Genomic DNA, 21,536 nt, shown 5'->3' with positions numbered 1-21,536 from the left:
GCCTCCTGATATGTTTGGATTCCCAAACTCCAGACAAGGCGTCTCTGGAGCTGGACGGAGCCCAGTTCAGCCAGGCACTGGAAGCCCTTTCTGAGCTGACCCACCCACCTTTCCAATCTCATTCTTCCCCAACTCAGATGGTTTCTAAAATACACCAGATACAGCCCCACTTCTGAACCCTCATGGTCTAAACTTGACTGGTCACTTAGGGCCCAGTTCAGACTCAGCTAACCCCAGCCCACAAACAGGGCTCCCCACTCGGTGAGGTCCCCGAGCCAGACCCTGCCTGTGATCAGCTGCACATTTTCCCATGTGAGCTGGTCTCCTAATCAGACCATACCCTGCTGAGGCCTCCCCCACAAGCCTGGCCTGGTACAGAACCCACTTTGGAGGGTACCAGTACCACCCACCCACCCACATGCTGTCAGTCTCCATGGTTACCTATGGGCCTGGTCCCCAGACAGGCAGGCCCCATGGCACCAGGTACAGGCCCCTGACTGGTTACAAGCTTCAGGCGAGGGCAGCAGGTGGCAGGGGTCAGGGGGCAGTGTCAGGGCCAGCAGGCGGCCCAGGGCCACTCCCCCAAAGCCTCCTGAGATATACAGGCGACCCCCTACCGCCGCCACAGCATGGGCCACAGACTCCTCCATTGGCGGTCCCACAGAGGCTGGGCCTGGGGAAAGACAGAGAGTTCAGAGACAGAGAGAGCAGGAGACTCGAGGAAGAGATTCACACAAAGGTACCAGTCAGAGAGGGATGCTGAGAGGAGAGACAGTCTAAGGAGAGCAGAGACACACAGTGAAAGACAGAGAGAAGATAGATAAGGCCAAATAGGACAAGAGCATCAGACACAGACAGCAAGACAAAAGAGAGGGAGAGAGACATATAAACAGAAAAAAGGAACAGAAAAGAGTGGAATAAGAACAGAGACAAATGTTGTGGAACCCGGGGACTTCCCTGGCGGTCCAGTGGTTAAGACTCCGCGCTTCCACTGCAGGGGGCGCGGGTTCAATCCCTGGTCGGGGAACTAGGATCCTACATGCCGCGTGGCGCGGCCAAAAAAAAAAAATGTTGTGGAACAAGACCAAGGTGGTGGTTGAACCACACTGTGAAGCTACTAAATGTCGCTGAATTGTTCGTTTTACGATGACTAATTTTGTTATGTGAATTTCACCTACATTTTTTTAAATCCTAAAAAAAAAAAAAAAAAAAAGAGTCACAGAATAGTGGAAAAAATAGATTAACAGCAAAAGAGAGTTAGAGACAGAGAGTCAGAGAGAGAAACAAAAAGCAAAGGAGACAGGCCCGGAGACACACACACACAGTCAGTCACTTACAATGACTGTCAAATGAAATAAAACGGCAAGATACAATCCCTTTCCAACCTATGAACTGGAAGGAAGCACCCTCACATATGACAGTTGTTGTCTCTAGAGAATGGGATTATGGGGGATTTTTTCCTTCCTATTTTACAAATTATCTACAATCACTATCATTACTTCAAAAACAGAATTAAAAATTTTTCTAAGGAAAAAAAAAGGAGGGTGTCTCCGTGGGTGCTTAGATAACGTGGAGAGGACAGGAGCTTCACTTGTGGGCCTGAAGGGGCCCAAATGACCCCTAATGAGTGAGAGTCGCAGGACAGGGCCAGGGCTCCTCCCTGGTTGTCCCGGGGCCTCCCAGGGAGAGTGGCGGACTTACGGATGAGGTCAGGCAGGAGCCAGGTGTTGCAGTTGACCTGGTAGAGCAGAACATCGCTGCTGAACTCGTCAGGGTCCGAGCGCCCCCCGAGGACCACCATGGTGTCCCCTAGCAAGGCTGAGGCGTGGAAAAGTCGGGGGCGGGGCTGATGGGGAGACACACGGCAGGACGGGCTGTCAGACCCCACAGCCATCCGCTCCTCGTGCTCCCTCTCAGCCCACCCTCCACTCCAAACCTCCCCACGCCCCAGCCCCTACCGGCCCACCCAATCCTAACCTTCCTCAAATCTCACCTCCTTCCTCCGGGAAGCCTCCCTCATTCCTCAGAGCTGTCTCCACAGCCATCTCCTTTCCCTGAACTCCCAGAACCCCCGAACCCCATGCTGTTCCTCAGGAACCCAGCCTCAGATGCTTGAGATGAGCCCCACATTTCTTGTGTGACCTCGCCAGCTGGGCCGGGGCATATCCTGCTGGGGCTCTTCCTTCCACCTCCCTTGCGGTCCAGCCCCAAGAAGGGCTTGGGAATATGTTTGTGGATGGCAAATGCAATTGTCTCTAATCAGCATACCCGGGGTTTCATGCTCTCCCACACACTGTCTCCTTTGGCCTTGAAGGCAGAGCACAAGGAGCCTCAGTGTCCCGTTTCACAGCTGCAGAGGCCAGGAAGGGGAGGGACCTGTCACGGCCACGCCCAGAGCGCGGCAGAGCTGTGGCAGAACCCAGGCCTCTGACCTCCTGGTCTAGGAGTCTTACCTCCAAGTCACAGAGAGAAGAAGGGGTGACCTGGGGTACCGGAAAGGAGGCAGGGTAGGAACCCAAGGTTGAGCCAGTCCCTGGGGCACTGGGAAAGGGGGGGGGGCCCTCCCTCCTGCCCCCTGTACTCATCTGTCTGGACCTTTTTTCCTGACCTTTGCCCCCTGAGAAGGGGCCAGCAGGCTCCAGGTGCGGTCAGGACAGTGCAGGGAGTAGAGCTCAGGGGATGGGGCCGCCAGCTCCACGTGGAAGCGGAAGCCCCCAAACACGTAGAGGGAGTCAGTGGCCTCGTGATATGCAGCGGAATGACCATATAGACCTGGGGGTGGAGGATGAGTGAGCACAGAGGCTGGGGGAAGGGCTGGTGATCAGGAACGCTCCCCATCTTCCTGGGCTCCCCCTCTCATGACCACACCACCCTACCAAGCCCCGATGCCAGAGACCTGGAAGCCTTTCTCAACCCCTCCTTCTCCCTTCGGTTCTAAAGGACAACCATTAAAGAGACTCTGGGAAAGAGAAGAGAGGGTGACAGGGTGACCAGAATGACCTTGCGGACGGTCATCAAAGAATGTAGAAGGAGAGAGAGAGAAAGGAAAACACCTGAGGGGCACTGATCTAGGACCTGGAAGAGGGAAACAGTGACCCACTGCTACTGGGCAGGAGGTGGGCAGCTTCTCATGAAGTCTGGGAGGGGTATATAGAGAAACTGAACTTCTCAAAAGGCGGTATCCTGAGAATGTGGGTGGGTGATGGGGGTAGACAGGGAGACAACAGGTAGGGGGGGCAGTGACCACAGACTACAGGAGTGGACAGAGAGGATGGCTGGGAGTCAAAAGCGCAGCGCCCCCTCCCCACCACGCCCCGTCCCCAGGCCCACCTGTGGGAGGTGTCCCGCTCTGGGCTCCGGACACCCAGGTGCCGGTCGCCAGCTGGTACTCAAGCAGCTGCTGGTTGAAGCCATTTTCAGGGGAGTAACCACCCACCAGGAGCAGAGACAGGCCTCGGCGGGCAGTAAGGGTGTGACCAGCAACTGCTGGCAGCTCCACGGTCTGCGGGGCCTTGGGGATGAAGGGTGGAGGTCACGGGGGTGGGGGGGCAGAGGTCAGGGGTCATTTTGTGGGTAGAAGCAAGGCTCAGAGCTCCCCGAGCTCCCCTTGAACCACTAAGGAGGTAGTGAGCTGCCTGGGGCTGGTCAGACCCCAGGCCTTCCCGCCAGCCATGGTCCCGGCAGGTGAGCAGCGGGCCTCTTGCTGTTGCTGCCTGCTCAGTGTCACTTCTTCAGGCAGGAGTAGCCTGGGGATCCTTTGCGAAGCCCTCGCTCCTCTGCTCCCACTCTGGCTGCACGGGGCGGACTGTACCGGCTCCACAGCGGGCTGTGCCCCCGCGTGGAGACCAGAGCCTCACGTCCCCTCGGCTAGGGACTGACTCAGGAATTAAACGTGACCCAGAATGGCCAATGAAATTCAATTCAGGGACTTGTGCTGGAGCCCTGGGAGGAAGCCTCTTCCTCTGGGGGCAAAGCTGGCAGGAGCTGCTTTGGTCATCTTTGCTAGAGCCTGGCTGTGGGGACTAGGGGAGGGGAGAGATGCTCACCTTCTCCTGCCGCCACTGCAGGGTGGTGAGGTTGAGGACCCAGAAATCCCGGGCGACGCCCCCAGCCGTGAGCCCCCCCAACAGGTACATGGCACCACGGCCAGCAGGCACATAGGCAGCTGCATGGAAGGAGCGGGGTGAGGGGCCTGGGCCCCCATCCTCAGCTCCTGCCAACATCTGTGTCCACCGCCTTTCGCTCACTGAGTATCTGGGGCCAAGATGCAAAAAAGCAGCCTCACTATACAGTCATACCAGCATCCCCTTGGGTGACCCCCCTACTCACTGGTATCCCAGCATCCCCTGGGATCACTCCGCCACTTGGCAGGTATCCCAAAACACCTAAGGTGACCCTCCTATGACAATCACCTTACCATCCACTGGGGTAGCACCACCCAAATAAGTATCCCAGTCCCTGAGGTCAGCCTCCTGAGACAAGTGTCCCAGCATCCTTTGGGGTATCCTTCACCTGTAGAGGTTTTCTGCACCACCACCCCCCCGCCCCGCCAAGGGGACTCTTATGTGAGAGACATCTCAGTGTCCCCCTGAGGTAACCTTTTCTCATTCAGGTATCCTACCTCCCCAGGGCAGTCCTCACCTGTACAGGTTTCCCAGCAGCCCCTGGGGCAGACCCAGGCCCCCAAACATCCACAAAGTGGCCTCAGGTCCCTCCACCATAGTGTGCCCCAGGCGGTGCAGGAAGCGGCTAGCGGTGTCCTGTGGGTGGGTGCAGACATGAGGGCTCAGGTAAGGTCATTACGGAGCGTCAGGCTGGGTCTAGGGTCTAGGGGGTAGTCTCGGGAGTGGAATGCGGAGAACGATCCAGGAAGCGGGCTGCATGGCACCTCCCCGGAGAGTGGCATCCACAACTCACGGCTGAGAGGCGGCTGTCCATGAGGGTCTCCCAGACGAGCTGCCCACCGTCCAGCTTTGTGGCGCAGTCAGGGCCCCCGAAGCCCTCAGCACAGATGCACACGCCCAGGCTCTGGGGAACAGCAGAAGGAAGCTCAGGAGGGACCTTGGTTACCCCCACCCGGCTCCCTGTCCCGCCCCGCTTGCCCTCTTTCACCTGTACCTGGTTACAGGTCCCTGCCCCGTTGTGGGCATTACAGTTCTCAGGACACAGAGCCATGCGGCAGTGTGGGCCTGCCCAGCCCTGGGGACATCGGCAGAGTCCAGCATCTATGGCCCCGTCCTGGGGCACACACTCCTGGGGGACAGGGCAACTCCCGGGGCCCCCTGACCCACAGCGGGCAGAGCCCACAGAGGCATTGAAGCCCCAGGACGAGGAGCCATTGGCCTCCCAGTGCAGCACCAGCAGCCCTGTTGGAGAGAGTACAGAGGCTTGTCACAAGACCTCAGTAAAGTGATATTTAAAAAGGGGGGTGGGGGTGGGGCTTCCCCGGTGGCACAGTGGTTAAGGATCCACTTGCCAATGCAGGGGACACGGGCTCGAGCCCTGGTCCGGGAAGGTCCCACAGGCCGCGGAGCAAATAAGCCCATGCACCACAACTAATGAGCCTGCACTCTAGAGCCGTGAGCCACAACTACGGAGCCCACGTGCCACAACTACTGAAGCCCACGTGCCTAGAGCCCGGGCTCCGCAACAAGAGAAGCCACGGCAGTGAGAATCCTGTGCACCACAACGAAGAATAGCCCCCGCTCGCCGCAACTACGGAAAGCCCGCATGCAGCAACAAAGACCCAACGCAGCCAAAAATAAATAAAAATAAAAATAAATACATTTATTTAAAAAAAAAAAAGAGAGGGGTGGCCTGCAGGCCCTCTGACCTCATCACCTCCCACTCTCCCGGCCCTCTTCGCTCCAGTACCACCGACCCGCTTCCTGTTCTCGGAGCCTGGGCATCTGCTCTTCCTCCACCTGAACTAGTTGCCCCTTGTCCACACCGTGAAATCTCCCTTCTGCAAAGACTCCCTCCCCAACTCCCCAGACAAGCCAGGCTCCCCACTCCTTTCCATTTCCTCCTGTTCCTTACCAAAAGTGTCACTATTCTGACTACAATTTGTTCCCTGCTGTTTGTCACTCCCCACCTCTGCTGTGAGTCTGTGAAGGCAGCGCCTGTGTCCCTTGTTCACTGCCACATGCCCAGAATTTAGCTCAGGCCCAGCTTACTGCAGGTAAACATTTGCTGAGTGAAATGAAATTGAGGGCCCCTCAGCTCTAGTTGCTCACTGTGAAGGGTCTGGGCTTGTGTGCAATCGCCGTCAGGCCAACTACAACTCTGCCCGCTCTCTCACAGCCTTGGAGCCACTCTGATTTACAATATGAAGAGAAGCATTTCCAAACCCAGGCCCTTTAACTGCCATGGGTAACAAATTATTTCTAACGCATCTCCATCAGCTAAGCACAGCTGACGTAATGGGGCCTGGTAATTCTCGGTTGTGGGGGCTATAACCTGTGCACTGCAGGGTGCACAGTAGCATCTCTGGCCTCCACCCATGAGATGCCAGTAGCAGCCCCAATCACGACAATCAGAATGTCTCCAGACATAGCCAAATGACTCAAGGGGCAAAGTCACTCCTGGATGAGAACCAGCGGGCTGAGGAGATAGATGGCTCAGGGGCCCTCGCACCAGCTACATTCTGTGTGTCCCAAAAACATGTCCCACGTGGACCTTCTTTCCAGAGACACAACCCAGCCAGTACAATCCTCTCTATTTGCCTCTCAGCTGAAGAAACTGAGACCCAGAGGTGGCAAGGGACTGCCAGCAAGTCTCCCAGCAAGTCAGCTGGCAGAGTCAGGCTGGGTTTTGAGCCCACCTCAGGTAGCAAGGTACAGGGACAAAGGACAGCCCAGAACAGAGGTCCCACTTCCCCCAGTCCCCATACCAGACAGGGCCTGCACAGTGAGGGGCCTGTCCCGCCGCTGGCCGCAGAAGGCAGCAATGAGGCTACGGTCCGACTGGACGACACCAGTGTCCAGGAAGCGTGGAAATCCATCAAAGGCCAGGACATAGCTCAGCTGGAGAGGTGTACAGTAGGATCAGGGGATGATGAGGATGAGAAAGAGAAACGCTTGGGGTCTGGGAGGAGGTGCAGCTCAAGAAGAGAGGGCAATCTGAGACTGGGGAAAAGGCTGCTTGAACCACCTGGGCAGACTGTCAAACTGTGGCATGGAGGCCACCATTCCCACTCCTTTGCTCATAACAGACATGGTTAATCAATCAGGCACTCTTGCATGGAGCCTCTTTCTCAATACACAGATCCTGGCAGCCACTACCAATCGATCAGAGTTGGCACACAAGGTACCAATATTTACCATACCTCGACTGGGGAATGGGAAACTAGAGTCCAGGAAACAGGAGGCAATCTGGGAAACGGGAGGGTCTGTGGGCTTAGGAACAAATGGGTAGGGGTCTGAGGAATAGAATTGGGAGTTTGATGGATGAAAAAACACGGACATGGGGGCCAGGGTCCGTCTGAAGATTCAGACTGGGTGGGGGAGACGTGGGCCTGTAATCAGTGCCCTTGGTGCTCACCGTGCAGGGGGTGCTGCTGTCGGGGGAGAAGGTGAGGGTAAGTGGGGGACAGAGGGTCCCAGGGGCACAGGGCTGTAGCACCTCGGTGGCTGAGACAACCCACACACAATAGGACAGGCCTGGCCCAGCTCTCGCTGCCCCACCACCTGGAGGCAGTAGCCCCCCAACCCGGCGTGAGCCCAATGCCACGGAGGACACGTTGGTGAGGAGGGCACGACCCCCACACTCCCGGAAGCAGGAGCCACCAGCCCTGGGGAGATGGAGGAGAGCCAGCGTCAGACCAGTCCTGCCCTATCCCACCATGTCCCTAACCCCACCCTGCCCCACCTGGCTGGCCCCTGGCTCACCGGGGGTCCCCATAGTAGCCAGGGGAGCAGAGCTGGCAGTGGGCGCCCTCAGTGTGGTCCTGGCAGAAGCAGAGCCCGTTGAGGTTGTCACAGTGGCCTCGGCGTGGGTCTCCATGCCCGTTGCACTGGCAGGGCCGGCAGCCGCCTGAGCCTGTGGCGTTACCAAAGCTGCCCGGCCGGCATCGTTCGCAGTGTTCCCCCCACGTCCAGTCTGTGGAGGCCCCAGCAGCCAGGATGCAGAGTCAGGGGCAAGGGTGAGAAGGAGCCCGGCCCTCCCCAAGCCCACCTGGTTCAAAGGAGGGTAACTGGAACCCCGACTGGGGAGCAACGGCAAATCCCAAGAGGGAGTCCTGAGGCCCGCCAGAGAGGTGGGTGACACTGAAACCTGTTTGGGGTGAGGAGCAGGCAATGGGACAGAGCGACTCAGAGCTGGGTGAGGGGACGCAGAACCCCACACAGACAAAAGAAAACAGAAGCCCCAAGGAGGATCCCCTGAGGCCAGTGCCGAGGAGCTCAGGATGAGGGCTGCTCACCCTGGCACTCATCGCAGAAGCCAGGCCCCCGCTTGTGGCAGTGGCTGTGGAAGTTGCAGCCACAGTCCCGGGAACAGCGGGGGGTGGGGGGTCCTGGGGCAGGCGTGGGAGGGGGCAGGTCCGATGTCCAGCCCAGGTCACACACGCAGGTGAAGTCTGGGGGGCCACTGCACACCCCATGGCCACAGTCCTCCAGGCACCTGAGGGGGCGTGGAAGGGGTGGGGGAAGGACTGGGCAGGCCTGGAGCCCCCAGGGCATCCACCCCTCACCCCACTCCACCCCATTATCTCTATGGCAACAGCATCATAAGCTACTGCCTGTTCCACAGATCCTGGACTCCATGGGTGGCCGTGTCTCCAAGGCAACCCCATCACATGTAGTAACTCCTGTCTCTATAGTAACCAAATATCACCACTGGTGATCTGTTCCCTGTGAAAACCCCTTTCAACTTGGTCCTCCTCCATCTCTATGGCAACGCTGAAGCCTATGGCCTGCAGTCCGTGGGTGACCTGTCTCCACAGTAACTAGTGTTACGTTGAGGACCCTATCACTCTAATGAGGGCCTGCTCTGCAAGGTAAAAAGCCAAGGCTCACTGGGGAGGCTGGCTCCACGGGAGGCAGCCCAGCACCGTGATCACTTCCTCCCAACATCTCCGCATGCACCAGCCCTGGGGCAACATCTCCATGGAAACCCATGCCCCACTCACGTGCGGTTGCAGTATGTGATGCCATCACCCTGGTAGCCCCTCTGGCAGTGACACTCATAGCTGAGGGGTGTGTTCAGGCAGGTCGCCCGCAGGTGGCACCGCGCCAGGCCCAAGCGACACTCATCCACGTCCGGACAGCGGGCATATGCCCAGCGGGCAGGGAGGGCCACAGACAGCCCCAGGCCCTCCCCGACCCACAGGGAGCAGTTACCCCCACCCAGAGGCCCGGAGAAGTCCCCCTGGAGGCAACTGGGGAAGGGGGGGAGGTTGAAGAAGGTGGTTGGGTTGCGGGGGGCGGGGATGATAAAGAAACAAGAGACGGAGACAGGAAAACAGTAACAGGGAGAGAGGAGATCAATCAGAGAGGAGAAAGAAATATGAATACGGACAAAGACAGAAAGAGAAATGGAAGAGAGGCAGAGAAAAACCCAGAGAAGGCAGTCAAAAAAAGATTTTAAAAGACAGGAGAGAGAGAGGGATACAGTGAAAGAGAGACAGAAGAGAAACAGAAACAGACAAGAAGAAAGAAAACAGAAGGAAAGATGAGAGAAAACAAGTCACAGAGACAGGGAAAGAGTTAGCAGGGAGACAAGAGAGAGAGAAACAGAGAGAAGGAGAAGAGGTGGAAGAAAAACAGAGATGATGGTAAGAAAAAGGTAAAGGGGCAGAGAAACAAAGAGACCGTTAGAATTAGGGTGGGCGGAGAGCCTGCACCCGGCCCCGCCCTCCAGGCCCCTGCCCTGCTTCACCGTCCCAGCGTGGGGTTGTCCTCGTTGCCACACCAGCCACACTCGTGGCTCTGCAGACACTCGTGGCAGGTCAGGAAGCGGTCACAGCTCCGGCACCGCGGCTCTGAGTGCACGCTGCGGGGTGACGGGTGTGGGGCTGTCAGAGCCACCCCCTACCCTGGTCTCCACCCTCCCCTCCTGGAACCCTGCCACCCGGACCGCACCTGTCGTCCCAGCCTCGGCAGCCGCCGTGCGGGTACCGGGCCAGGTAGGCGGCGAACATGAAGCAGGTGTGGGTGGACTGGCACCAGGCACACTGGCTTGAGTTGGCCAGGCAGTCGTCACAGGTCAGGCGCCTGGGGGCGGGGAGCAGGGACAAGGTCACCCCACAGCCTGGCCCCCACACACCCTCACACGCCCTCTCCCTGGGCCCGGCTGGGCTCACTGGCTGCAGAGCGGGGGACACTCCTGCAGGCTCTTCAGGGCACCCCGACCCCGGCCCCGCCGGCTGCACGCTGCGTCCCCCTTGCGGCTGGTGCTCTGATGCCACTCGCAGAAGGGGTCCTGGGAGGTTGGAGGAATAGAGCCCAGCTTAGCCTTTTCCCTGGGGCTCCCAGCGCCCGTCTCCCAGCACCAGTTCAACAGGCAGCTGCCTCCCTTGCCTGCCAGGGCCCACAGAGCCCTGTTCCAAGCGCAGCTCCTTCCTACAGCCACTGACATCCGTGGCTTCTGCCTGACCAGCGCCCACTCCCTTTGGGGCAGCAGCACCGCTTTATGTGGTCCAGGCGGGGCTGATTCAACCCCCGGGGGCCAGAGGTGAGCAGGGGGACGCGCCTTCCTCCCAGCCTCGCTGACTGGCTCGGGAGCCGGCACAAGCCCAGCCAGAGCAAATGAAAGGCACTTCTGAGACTTCTGTTGAACTGAGGGGTGAGAGCGAGGTGGGGACAGAAGGTGCTCGCCTTCCCCGTGGGGCTCCAGTGGCTGAGTGGGGGGTCAAAGTCTGGAGCCCCTGAGGCTCCCTGGCCACTCCTAAGGAATGAACCTCCAGGGAAAACGAGAACGTGCATTGGAGGGAGGTGAACAGCCGACTACACGGTTTGAACCTCCGGAGCGCGCAGGCCTAAAGACCTACTCTGGACTCTGGTGTCTAAGGGGATAAACGCCCCTCTGGTGCAGAGGCGCTGAGTTGGGTTCTCTGGCGCCTGCCACGTGCAGTCATGGCTGCCAGGGCCTGGCTCTCCAGCCCCTCTCCACAGCTCACAAACGACAAGGGCCCCGACTGTCTGCCCCACTGCCGCCCACAGGGCCCCTCGGCTGCCCGTGCCAACTCTGGGGGCCCAACCCCTCGCTCAGTCGCCTGCTTTGGCTGACTCCGTGCCGAGACCTCCCCACCCACTGTGGCTGGTGGGCACCTGGGTGCAGGCGTGGCAGTCTCGATGCTCCTCACAGAGTGGGCAGAGGGCAGGCACCAGCACCAGCAGGGACCCGCCGGCCCCGCCGGCCCCGCAGTGCGCCCCGCTCTGGCGCAGGTGGCAGGTCGCGCTGGCCAGGCACCAGCCGCAGCCCTGGTCTGCCAAGCAGCCCAGGCAGGAGGAGTAGGAGGCGCAGGCCGACGAGCGGTAGGGCTCCAGGAAGAAGAAGGAGATCTCCTGGGGGAGGGGGTCATATGAGGGTCAGGGGTCCACGCTCCAAGTCAAGGTTTGCGATAGGGATTAGAGTTTGGAGCTAAAGACTTAAGTGTTTGGAGACAAGGTTGAGAACTCGGGCCTGTAGAAAGTCAGGATTTAGGACATCAGCAGACAAAAGGGGATCAGGGTTTGAGAAAATCCAGAGATGAGAGGTCAAAGTATGGAGGGCAGAGGTCAGGGTCAGCAAGATTAGGGCAGGAGGAGTCAGAGTCGTGGGCAGGGGTCAGAAGATGAGATCAGGTCAGACTCTGGGGGTCAGATGTTGGGGTCTAGGGGGGGTTCAAGGTGAGGCCCAGAGTTCAAGAGTCAAGGAGTAAGAGGTCAGGGTCAAGGGAGTTAGTTTGTGGCCCAGGGCATCTGAGGCCAGGGGCTGGGGTAGGGTCAGAGGCGGGGACCTGGGTACTCACGCTGCCCCCTGGCACGCCAGTCCGGTCCCACAGCAGGGTGAGCTCGCTGTGTCCAGGGCCCGCTGAGCCGTTGAGCTGGCCCCGGATCTCTACCGCGTACTTGTGGCCCCGGCCAGGCAGTGGGAAGAGGCGAGCGGACCCTGGACGCTGCAGGCGCCTCGTCTCCTTCTCCTGCTGAGCCACCCAGCGCCCTACCTCCTCCTGAAGTAGGGGTGAGCGGCAGGCAGGGGCCTCAGAACTTTCCACCCACACTGACCCCTGAAACCCCCAAGAGCCCCAAACCCACCTAGCACCCACCCCCTCCTCTTCCCAGGAGGGCCTCAGAGTTTCTTAGACCCCCAAAACCTCCAAGCGCCCCTAAACCTCCCAGCAACCCACCTCCTCCTCAGGGGAGTCTGACTTGGTAACTCAGACCTTCCCCTTTCTTCAAAATCCCCCGCCACCCAGTTCTGTTCACAACTGAAAACCCCAGGGCCCTCCCACCACAAAGGATAGATCCCATGCCTCTGATTTCTCCCCATTCCTCCTCCCCATCACACATCCAAGCCCCCATATTTACCATAAACAGCCCCCCTGCAAGTCCCAGGCACCCTCACCATGTTTTCTGTGTCAGGGCCACGGGCCATCCGGGCCAGTACGTGCAGGCGCTGGGCCCGGGCCCACACGGCCACGTCCTCAGCCCCTGGCCCTCCAGGCCCTCCTGGCAGCAGTGGGTGGATGAAGCCACGGTAGACCAAGGACACGTCGGTCTCTGAGCTAGGTGTCAGGGTGATGGTGGTACTGCGGACAATCAAGACCTGTGCCAGCCAAGGAGGGAGGCGTGCATGAGGACCTTTCTGCATCGCCCCGTGGTCCTCGCACCTCTCCAGCCACATCAGAGCTAGAAAAGACCAGGCAACCCAATCTCCTTCCCTAGTGTACTAAATGGGAGACTGAGGCCAGAAGCAGGGGGGATAGCTCGCCCACGGTCACTCTGGGAAAAGAGTTGGGATTCCGACTCAGACAGCAGACAACAGGGCCCCATCCCCTGCTCATCTCTCCACCTCTCATTAAACTCCAAGACCCTGGACCTTTCAGCATCTTCTTCCTCAACACCCCATCCTTCCACCTAAGCCCTTAAGAGTCCAGATCCCTTAACTAGGGGGTTTGGAGAACTTCCAGGTTAGTAAACACATTCGTGTGCCAGGAGGGTGTCACACCCCAACTCCACAGGGACAGAAGCTCAGGCCTGTTCTGGACCTCATCCTATGTATCACATTCTTTGTTATATAATGAACCAGTATATATGTTTAAAAAAAAAAAAGAGTCCAGGTCCAAATCCAATGTTTGAAGCGACGCACATACTACGTGATTTACTGCTAGTGTGTGTTCCTGTAATTGCAAAAGAGTGGAACAACCCAAGTGTTCATCATGGGAGACTATTGAAATAAACTGTAACACTACGGCAACTGTAAATGGAATATTATGAAGCTGTAAAAAAAAAAAAAGAGTGTTTCCAAAGTTCTGTTAATGGGAAGCTTGCTGGAATACATTAAGAAAGAAAAGGAGAATGAAAAAACGACAACAAAAAAAAGAAAAAAAAAAGGGAAGTGGTAGTACAGTGTAGATAATATATTACTTTTAGTGCAAGAAAGAAAAATAATTAAATGTCACATTTACTTATATTTGAATAGGTAAACAGCGGAAGGATATATAAGAAATCCAAATAGATCTTCTGGGGAGAGTTAGGGTGGTCTTGAGTTAGGGGGATGCTGAGGCCAGCTTCCCACACTGAGGGGTGAGGACTGGGTAGATGGAAGAGACTTTTTACTCAACAACTTCTTACACTGTTGTGAGTTTTTTTTTTGAGCCGTTGTTTTTGTTTTTAACTATCTAGGAGTCACTTATTCTATTTTATTTTATTTTTTTAGCCATACTACACGGCATGTGGGATCTTAGCTCCCCGACCAGGGGTCGAACCCTTGTCCCCTGCACTGGAAGCTCAGAGTCTTAACCACTGGATGCCAGGGAAGTCCCCATTGTTATGGTTTTTGAACAATGTGACTATAATACCTATTTTTAAAATTAATAAGGAACCACTGTGGAAAACACTCTGATGATTCCTCAATAAGTTAACCATAGGATTACCCTAACAATTCCGCTCATACTGAAAATAAGCCTTCACTGCAATATTTGCAAATATCAATTCATTATGTTGTACACTTAAAACTAATATAAGGTTGTTTGTCAATTATACCTCAAGTGAAAAAAAAAAAAAAGAGGGACTTCCCTGGTGGTCCAGTGGTTAAGAATCCGTCTTGCAATGCAGGGGACACCGGTTCAATCCATGGCTGGGGAACTAAGATCCCACATGCCACAGGGAAACTAATCCCATGCACCACAACTAGAGAGCCCTCATGCCACAACTATAGAGCCCACGTGCTATGGAGCCTGTACGCCACAACTAGAGAGAAGCCCGCACACCGCAACAAAGAGCCCCCGCGTCACTACGAAAGATTCCGCGTGCCACAACTAAGACCCAACAGAGCCAATAAATAAATAAATAAACTATTTTTTTTTAAAAGGAAAAACTTGCCAACAGGTGTAAACAACCCAAATGTTATCAGCTGATGAATGGACATGGCATGGCCATACAATGGAATGTTATTCAGCCATAAAAAGGAACGAGGTTTTGGGACTTGCCTGGTGATCCAGTAGCTAAGACTCTGTGCTTCCAATGGAGGGAGCCCAGGTTCGACTCCTGGTCAGGGAACTAGATCCCACAGGTCGCAACTAAGAGTTTGCATGCTGCAGCTAAAGATCCCTCATGCTGCAACTAAAGATCCCATGTGCCACAACTAAGACCTGACACAGCTAAATAAATAAAAAAATAAAATTAAAAAAAAAAATGAACAAAGTTCTGACACATGCCACAACACGGATGAGCCTTGAAAACATTATGCTGAGTGAATGGAGTCACACACAAAAGGCCACGTATTGTATGATTCCATTTATATGACCTATCCAGAGTTAACAAATCCAGATACAGAAAAAGAAAAAGGTTAGTGGTTGCCAGGGGCCAAGGGGAGAGGGGAATGGAGAGTGATTACTTAATGGATCTGGGGTCTCCTTTTGGGGTTATAAAAATGTTCTGGAGGGGCACATCCCCAGTGGTCTGGTGACTAAGACTCCATGGTCCCAGTGCAGGGGGCCCGGATTCAATCCCTGGTCGGGGAACTAGATCCCACATGCATGCCGCAACTAAGAGTTCACATTCCGCAACTAAAAACAAAAAAACAGGGCTTCGCTGGTGGCGCAGTGGTTAAGAATCCGCCTGCCAATGCAGGGGACACAGGATCAAGCCCTGGTCCGGGAAGGTCCCACATGCCGCAGAGCAAATAAGCCCGTGCACCACAACTACTGAGCCTGTGCTCTACAGCCCGCGAGCCACAACTACGGAGCCCGTGTGCCACAACTACTGAAGCCTGCGCCTAGAGCCCGTGCTCCGCAACAACAGAAGCCACCGCAGTGAGAAGCCCGAGCACCGCAACGAAGAGTAGCCCCCGCTCGCCGCAACTAGAGAAAGCCCACACGCAGCAACAAAGACCCAACGCAGCCAAAACAATTTTTAAAAATAAAAATAAGGGCTTCCCTGGTGGTGCAGTGGTTGAGAGTCCGCCTGCCGATGCAGGAGACACGGGTTCATGCCCCGGTCCAGGAAGATCCCACATGCCGCGGAGCGGCTGGGCCCGTGAGCCACGGCCACTGAGCCTGCACGTCTGGAGCCTGTGCTCCGCAACGGGAGAGGCCACAACAGTGAGAGGCCCGCGTACCACAAAAAAAATAAATAAATAAAAATAAAATAAATAAATTTAAAACAAAACACACCCAAAAAAACAGGCCTCAACGAAGATCCCGTGGGTCGCGATTAAGACCCGGCGCAGCTTAAGAAAAAAAAAAAAATGTTCGGGGGACTTCCCTTGGTGGTCCAGTGATTAGGGCTCCACGCTTCCACCACAGGGGCGCGGGTTCCATCCCTGGTTGGGGAACTAGGATCCTGAATGCCACATGATGCGGCCAAAAAAAAAAAAAAAATGTTCTTGAACTGGAGAGTGGTGATAGTTGCACAGTATTGTGAAGGTGATAAATGTCACTAATGGTAAGTTTTATGTTATGTGCATTTCACCACAGTTAAAACTTTTCTTAGGCCGGTAAGGAAAATCAGACCCTTGCACGTAAAGACTTAAGGGGTAAACGCAAGAGTGATAAAGATCCATTTGAAAAATGAAAACTCTAAGACCAAGCCCTTCAACACTCCACACTGGGCCCCATCATCCCCTGGCTCCCCACCTTGTCAGGCTGGGAGGCATTGGGCGGCTGTTGGAAGGTGAGCAGGTGCAGGCCAGGCAAGAAGCTCTGGGTGACACAGGCCTCCAGGGAGGTAACGAAGACAGGTACGGGCCCCCACCAGCCCACGGTGCCTGAGATCTGCTCCCCTCGGCAGCGGGCCTGCTCTGTGAGGACAGGAGGGTCGGGAGATGGGGGTTGGTGTGGGGTGCTATGCTGCCCCCTCCCACACTGCCACCGGACACTCACCGGGACGAGGGAGGCAGCTCTCGTTGTGTACGCACCAGCCCAGGGCGCCGGGCCCCCGGGGAGGAGCGGCGGTGCTGCTGAACACCAGGCAGGCCTGGCAGTCAGCCAGGAGGCGGCCCAGGCCCAGGCAGCTGGCAGCCGGACACTGCAGAGAAGGGAAAGACAGGGGTCACTATCCACTGGGGCTTGAGGGACCTGGGAAAAGCTGTGGATTCAGGAGGCCTGGGGAAAGGTCAGGGGATTGGAGAAGGGAACTGAAAGCTGGGTTGGAACGAGAAAGATCAAGAGGGGTGGGGGATCCAGGGACAGAGACGTAAGTTCAACAGGATCAGGAAGAGGGTCAAAGACTCAAGGGTCAGTAATCAGGAAGGCCGATCTCAGGTGAGAAAACGAGCCTCCCGAGCGCAGGAAAGTCCTCCCCAGCTTAGGTCTGGGCCGAAGAAGACACTGAGGACCAGGTCTCCGTGCTAAGGGGCAGAGAACTAGGACGGTCACTCACGGCCCCCGAGGGAGTCCCAGGAGGCGGTGCAGCTTGGCAGGCTCCCTGACACCAACTGCATTCAGGGTCTCGGGAGCAGACGCTGTGGTCCGTGTACATGGAGCAGTAGTCCAGGTGGTACTGTAGAGAGATGGGCAGGGAGGAGGGGGCGCCTCAGACCTGGGGCCTGCTCCCACGTCCTTGCTCACTTTGATGAGCCCAGGGAACCCCAACTGCTCAGAACCTTGAGGACCCCTGGCCACTTCTCCCCGAGCCCAGGGCCCAGGGACCACTGCCCCTCTGCCCTCAGCTCCAGGGACCACCATTCCTCCTCCCTTGGACCTGGGGACTGACCTCCCCTCCTTCTCCCAGGGACGCCCCCCAACTTCCTCCCTTAACCATGGGAAACGTGCTACCTCCTCCCCAGCCACCCTCTCCCTATCACCCCAGTGCTCACGTCTGGAGCAGGCGCCTGGAACACAAAGGGAGGCACCTTGTAGGCCATCAAGTCCCCACGGGGCCGGCCACTGTACCCCCCTGCCACCAACAGGACACTGCCACCAAGCACAGCTGCCACATGTGAGTACCGACCACTGGGAGGTGCTGCTCGGCCTAGGAGAATACAGACCCCCCGAGGACATGTGACACCGCCCCCATCCCCACTTCGTGGCTCCCACCTTGAGGACCACTTACTCAATTTATTCTCACAACAGCCCAGTGGTTTAAGTGTTATTACATTTTACAGAGGAGGAAGTTGAGGTGCAGAGAGATTAAATGATGGTTTTTGTACAAAAGGTTGTTTAGGAATGGCCATCCTGGTTCTGCCACTTGCCCACTGTGTGACCTTGAAAAAGTTGCTTCTTTGTAGGCAGTCCCCTGGGACAGCTGATAATTGGCAAAACCTGGATTGGACCCAGATCTGATGCTTCTGAAAATGGCTCCCATCTCCACAGCAACAATGCCCTGGGCCTACCTCTAGTGCAGGTGTGCCTCCTGAGGCCAGCTCCCATAGGATACTGGGCTCACCCCAACAAGGACCGGGGTGGCTCCTGCCCAAAGCCCAGTATCACTGTGGGAGCAAGCGTGACCCTCAGGAGCCCCTCATGGAGACAGAGGGGCCACTCACCCTCAGGAGTTCCTGGCGGGGCAAGCTCGGCCCCTGACACCCACTGATGGCAGCCAAGGTGGTAGAAGAAGATGCCATCTTCATAGCACTTTTCCTCCTGGTAATGTGTGTGCACGTTGCCCCCTGGGAAAGGAGGAAAGGGGCACAGCTGGCAAGCCTGGGGGAGGTGAGGACACCCCTGCAGGGAGCCTCAGCTCAGCCTTGGGCCCCTGGCAGGCAGGCAGGTAGGTGGGATCGGGGAGCCTCCTCACCATAGACCACCATGTAGTTGCCCAGGACACTGGCTGTGTGAAAGGCCCGCTCCCGTGGGCCCTGAAGCCCATCCCGGCCCTTCAGGGTGGTCCACACGCGCCGATCCACGTGGAAGAGCTCGGTGGAGTTCACCCGCACAGAGAACCTGTAGGGGAGGGGTAGAGGAGGAGCTTGAGGCAGGAAAGGCCTCTCTCCCTCCTCTGGGCTCTTACGAGTTGTGTGATCACCCATAGCTGAGACTGGCTTTACTGGATTTATATCCCCTCAGAACTAGAAGCTCCTCATGGGCAGGACCCGGGTTTGATTGATCTCTGGGTTCCCTGCATAATCTAGCCAGGGCTAGACACCAAGCAGGGGTTGGTTAAATGACTGGATGAGTGGGACTGCGTGGGAAAGCAAGTGACCAAGAGACTGAATGACCGGCTAGAGAATGTGTGAGTCGGGGAGTAAATGAGTGAATAAACAAATGAGTGAATGAATGACAGACGGGGTGACTGAATGACTGCAGGGGTCTACCAGTGGGCAAAGACCGTTAAAGCATAAAGGCCCAGGGTGTTAGGCCAGGCCTGGCCCTGCAAGGCATGGGTTGTGGGGCAGGTGACTCACCGGGCAGTGGAGGGCCGGTGTCCACCGTGAACCAACAGGGCACGCGACGGGGCATGGAACACCATGGAATGGCCAGTGGCAGCAGGGGGCCGCCCACCTGCCGGAATCACCTGTTCCCAATAGCCCCCACTGGTGCTGTCGAGGCGGAAACGGAAGAGGCCAGAGGAGAAGAGGTCGTGCTGGGTGCGGCCACCAGACACATAGAGCCAGATGCTGTCCACTAGGGCTGCTGCATGACCTGCCAGGCCTGGCGGCCCTGAGGAACTGGAAGCAGCTGGTGCCAGAAGCTCCCAGTGGCCACTGCCCAGCGGGCTAAAGGCCCAAACGTCACTGGTGAGGGAGCCGTCAGCCAACTCACCACCCATCAGCACCAGGGAGCCGGCCCAAGCCACAGCCACGTGGGAGTGACGGGCAGCCTGTGAGGAAGAGACCAGGAGACAGAGATGGAGAGGGAAACAGATGGTGACACAGAGAAAGAGAAAGACAGAGAGAGATGCAGAGACAGGGCAAGATGGAGAGACAGAGATACAGAGAAAGAGAAGGTGAGAGAGGAGCAGAGACAAAGACAGAGACATACAAAGAGAGAAAAGAAGAGAGATGGACCCAGAAAGACAGACACATGCGAATAGCGAGAGGTGTGACAGAGAAACACAATAAGAGAAGGCGGAGTCAGGGAGAAATGACAGAGACCAGTAGAGAGAGTAAGAGGCATAACCCAGAGAGAAGGAGACACAGAGACCGAGAGAGAGCAGACGACCAAGAGTCAGAAACAAAAACCGAAAGATGGACCAAGAGAGACAGGAAACACACAGAAAGGTAAGATGCAGAAAGGAAGATAAACGAAGAAGAAAGAAAATCAAAGACAGAAAAGCAGAAGCGGGAGGTGTAGGTGGTCATGTTTCACGCTGCGGGAGCTGGGGGTGTGCAGGTGATGGGGTCGCTCTGGGGTGCCCTGGCTGGGTCTGACAGAGTGGACAGGCACCTCCAGGCAGGGCAGAGGTAGGGTCCATACCGGGGCAGGACTCAGGTCCCAGCGCTCCCAGGTGTTGGCAGAGAAGTTGTACAGGACAAGGTCACCCAGGGCGCTGTTGAGGTCCTGGCCTGTGGAGAGGTGGACAGTCTCAGGCCCTGGCCACAGGCTGCCAGGCCTCTAGACCCCAGACTCATATCCCATCTGCTCACCTCCGAAAACAGCCAGCAGCCCCGGTGGGGACAGGAAGGCACCAGCCGCCCCGATACGGGCGGAGAAGGCGGGGTCCCCGGCACTCACGTTGTGCCACCAGCCAGCCCCCTGGTTCTCCCATAGGTGCAGGTCACAGGCGCGTCCCAGGAAACCAGGCTCACAGCGGCACGGTCCCAGGGGCTGGGGGGAAGGGGGCACAAAGGCAGGGACAGAGAGAGAGAGACAGAAACAGACAGGGAGCAGAGAGCGAGCCAGGATGAGACAGATGGAGCAAAAACGGGAGGAGAGAGATGAACAGGAAAGGAGAGGATGGAAAAATAAAGACAGAGAGGCAAAGAAAGAGACAGGAAGGAGACAGGCCAACAGACAGAGGAAGAGATGGACACAGAGACACAATCAGAGGGGGGCAGAGAAGAAAAGAAGAGAGACCAACAGAAAAAGGGAAAGGAAAAAGAAAAAGACCCAGAAAGGAAAATGACGACAGATAGAAAGGCAGGTTGGAGAAAAAAAAACCGATGAAGTCAATGTCGGCCTGGGCTGGAAGAGCTCAGATCCGGGGAGGTCAAGGCAGGGAGGGCTCAAGGCGTGATCCAGTCCCAAAGCTGGATATACATGGTTTAGGTCCAAGGTCAGTGGTCAAAAGTCAGAAGTCATGGCTGGGGGCCCAAGGCCAGACAGAGTGGCTGGGTGGGAGGGTGGAGTCAGGCCCGGCACGAGGAAGGCAGGCAGGTTCACAGGTGAGAAGCGGGCTACAGGTGAGGTTGGGAGTGAGCTCAGGCAGAGGAGGGGCCCCCAGTGAAGGTGGAGTGGAAGTGGAGTAACAGGTTGGGGGAGTGGGATCTGGAAGGAGAAGGAGGAGATCTGTGGGAGGCAGCAGCGTCCCTGGGGGGTCAGCGTCATGGGAGAGGATGGGATGGCAGGGGCTGTTTCAGGCAGGGGCGGAGTCAGGTCTAGGACACGGGAGTGGTGGCTGTGATCAGAGGGCAGGGCCCCCGGGGGACACAGCTGGGGGCAGGCTCACCGAGGCGCAGGTGCCATGGCTGCCACAGTAGGCTGGGCACTCCTGCAGGCCGCAGTCAGGGCCCCCCCAGCCCGGCTCGCAGACACACACCCCTGGGGGCTGGCACTGCCCATGGCTGTAGCAGCCCCCCGGGCACAGGGAGAAGCGGAACGAGGCGTTGAAGCCGAGCAGGTTGTAGTTGGCATCGCTGAAGAGGTGCAGCAGCATCTGCAGGCACACGGCGGGTAGGGCTCTGGGGCTGGACTGGGAGGGGGTCCACTCCTGCCCCCACCCCACCCTGGGGTCCCCATCTCCTTTCTTTGTCTCTCTCCACCTTTCTTTGTCCCTGTATCCTTCTGAATG

General features: G+C 57.0%; 1 protein-coding gene across 2 annotated transcripts in view; it reads right to left on the bottom strand.

Moving 5' to 3' along the window:
• The window catches only part of MEGF8 (multiple EGF like domains 8), a 45,786-nt gene that overhangs the window by 18,055 nt on the left and 6,195 nt on the right, over positions 1-21,536 (bottom strand). For both annotated transcript variants that reach the window (XR_003676409.2, XM_007102185.4), the window contains exons 3-31: positions 21,195-21,401; positions 20,173-20,353; positions 20,003-20,091; positions 18,991-19,406; positions 18,384-18,529; positions 18,133-18,255; positions 17,464-17,618; positions 17,028-17,147; positions 16,529-16,673; positions 16,283-16,446; positions 12,550-12,750; positions 11,954-12,154; positions 11,271-11,507; positions 10,304-10,422; positions 10,083-10,214; positions 9,880-9,993; positions 9,131-9,379; positions 8,423-8,622; positions 7,890-8,100; positions 7,543-7,792; positions 6,893-7,025; positions 5,119-5,366; positions 4,918-5,028; positions 4,642-4,760; positions 4,047-4,254; positions 3,331-3,511; positions 2,609-2,772; positions 1,702-1,846; positions 442-673 (exon numbers count right to left, since the gene is read on the bottom strand). Coding sequence is in view for 1 of the 2 variants with exons in the window: in XM_007102185.4 (XP_007102247.1) it covers positions 442-673; positions 1,702-1,846; positions 2,609-2,772; positions 3,331-3,511; positions 4,047-4,254; positions 4,642-4,760; positions 4,918-5,028; positions 5,119-5,366; positions 6,893-7,025; positions 7,543-7,792; positions 7,890-8,100; positions 8,423-8,622; positions 9,131-9,379; positions 9,880-9,993; positions 10,083-10,214; positions 10,304-10,422; positions 11,271-11,507; positions 11,954-12,154; positions 12,550-12,750; positions 16,283-16,446; positions 16,529-16,673; positions 17,028-17,147; positions 17,464-17,618; positions 18,133-18,255; positions 18,384-18,529; positions 18,991-19,406; positions 20,003-20,091; positions 20,173-20,353; positions 21,195-21,401 (5,201 nt within the window). In the remaining variant the exon portion in view is untranslated. The remainder of the gene's footprint in view (positions 1-441; positions 674-1,701; positions 1,847-2,608; positions 2,773-3,330; positions 3,512-4,046; positions 4,255-4,641; positions 4,761-4,917; positions 5,029-5,118; positions 5,367-6,892; positions 7,026-7,542; positions 7,793-7,889; positions 8,101-8,422; positions 8,623-9,130; positions 9,380-9,879; positions 9,994-10,082; positions 10,215-10,303; positions 10,423-11,270; positions 11,508-11,953; positions 12,155-12,549; positions 12,751-16,282; positions 16,447-16,528; positions 16,674-17,027; positions 17,148-17,463; positions 17,619-18,132; positions 18,256-18,383; positions 18,530-18,990; positions 19,407-20,002; positions 20,092-20,172; positions 20,354-21,194; positions 21,402-21,536) is intronic.

Source organism: Physeter macrocephalus, chromosome 17, assembly GCF_002837175.3.
Source record: "Physeter macrocephalus isolate SW-GA chromosome 17, ASM283717v5, whole genome shotgun sequence".
NCBI lineage: Eukaryota > Metazoa > Chordata > Mammalia > Artiodactyla > Physeteridae > Physeter > Physeter macrocephalus.
The sequence above is the reverse complement of the archived record's forward strand: the minus strand, read 5'-3'. Positions and strand labels throughout refer to the sequence as shown.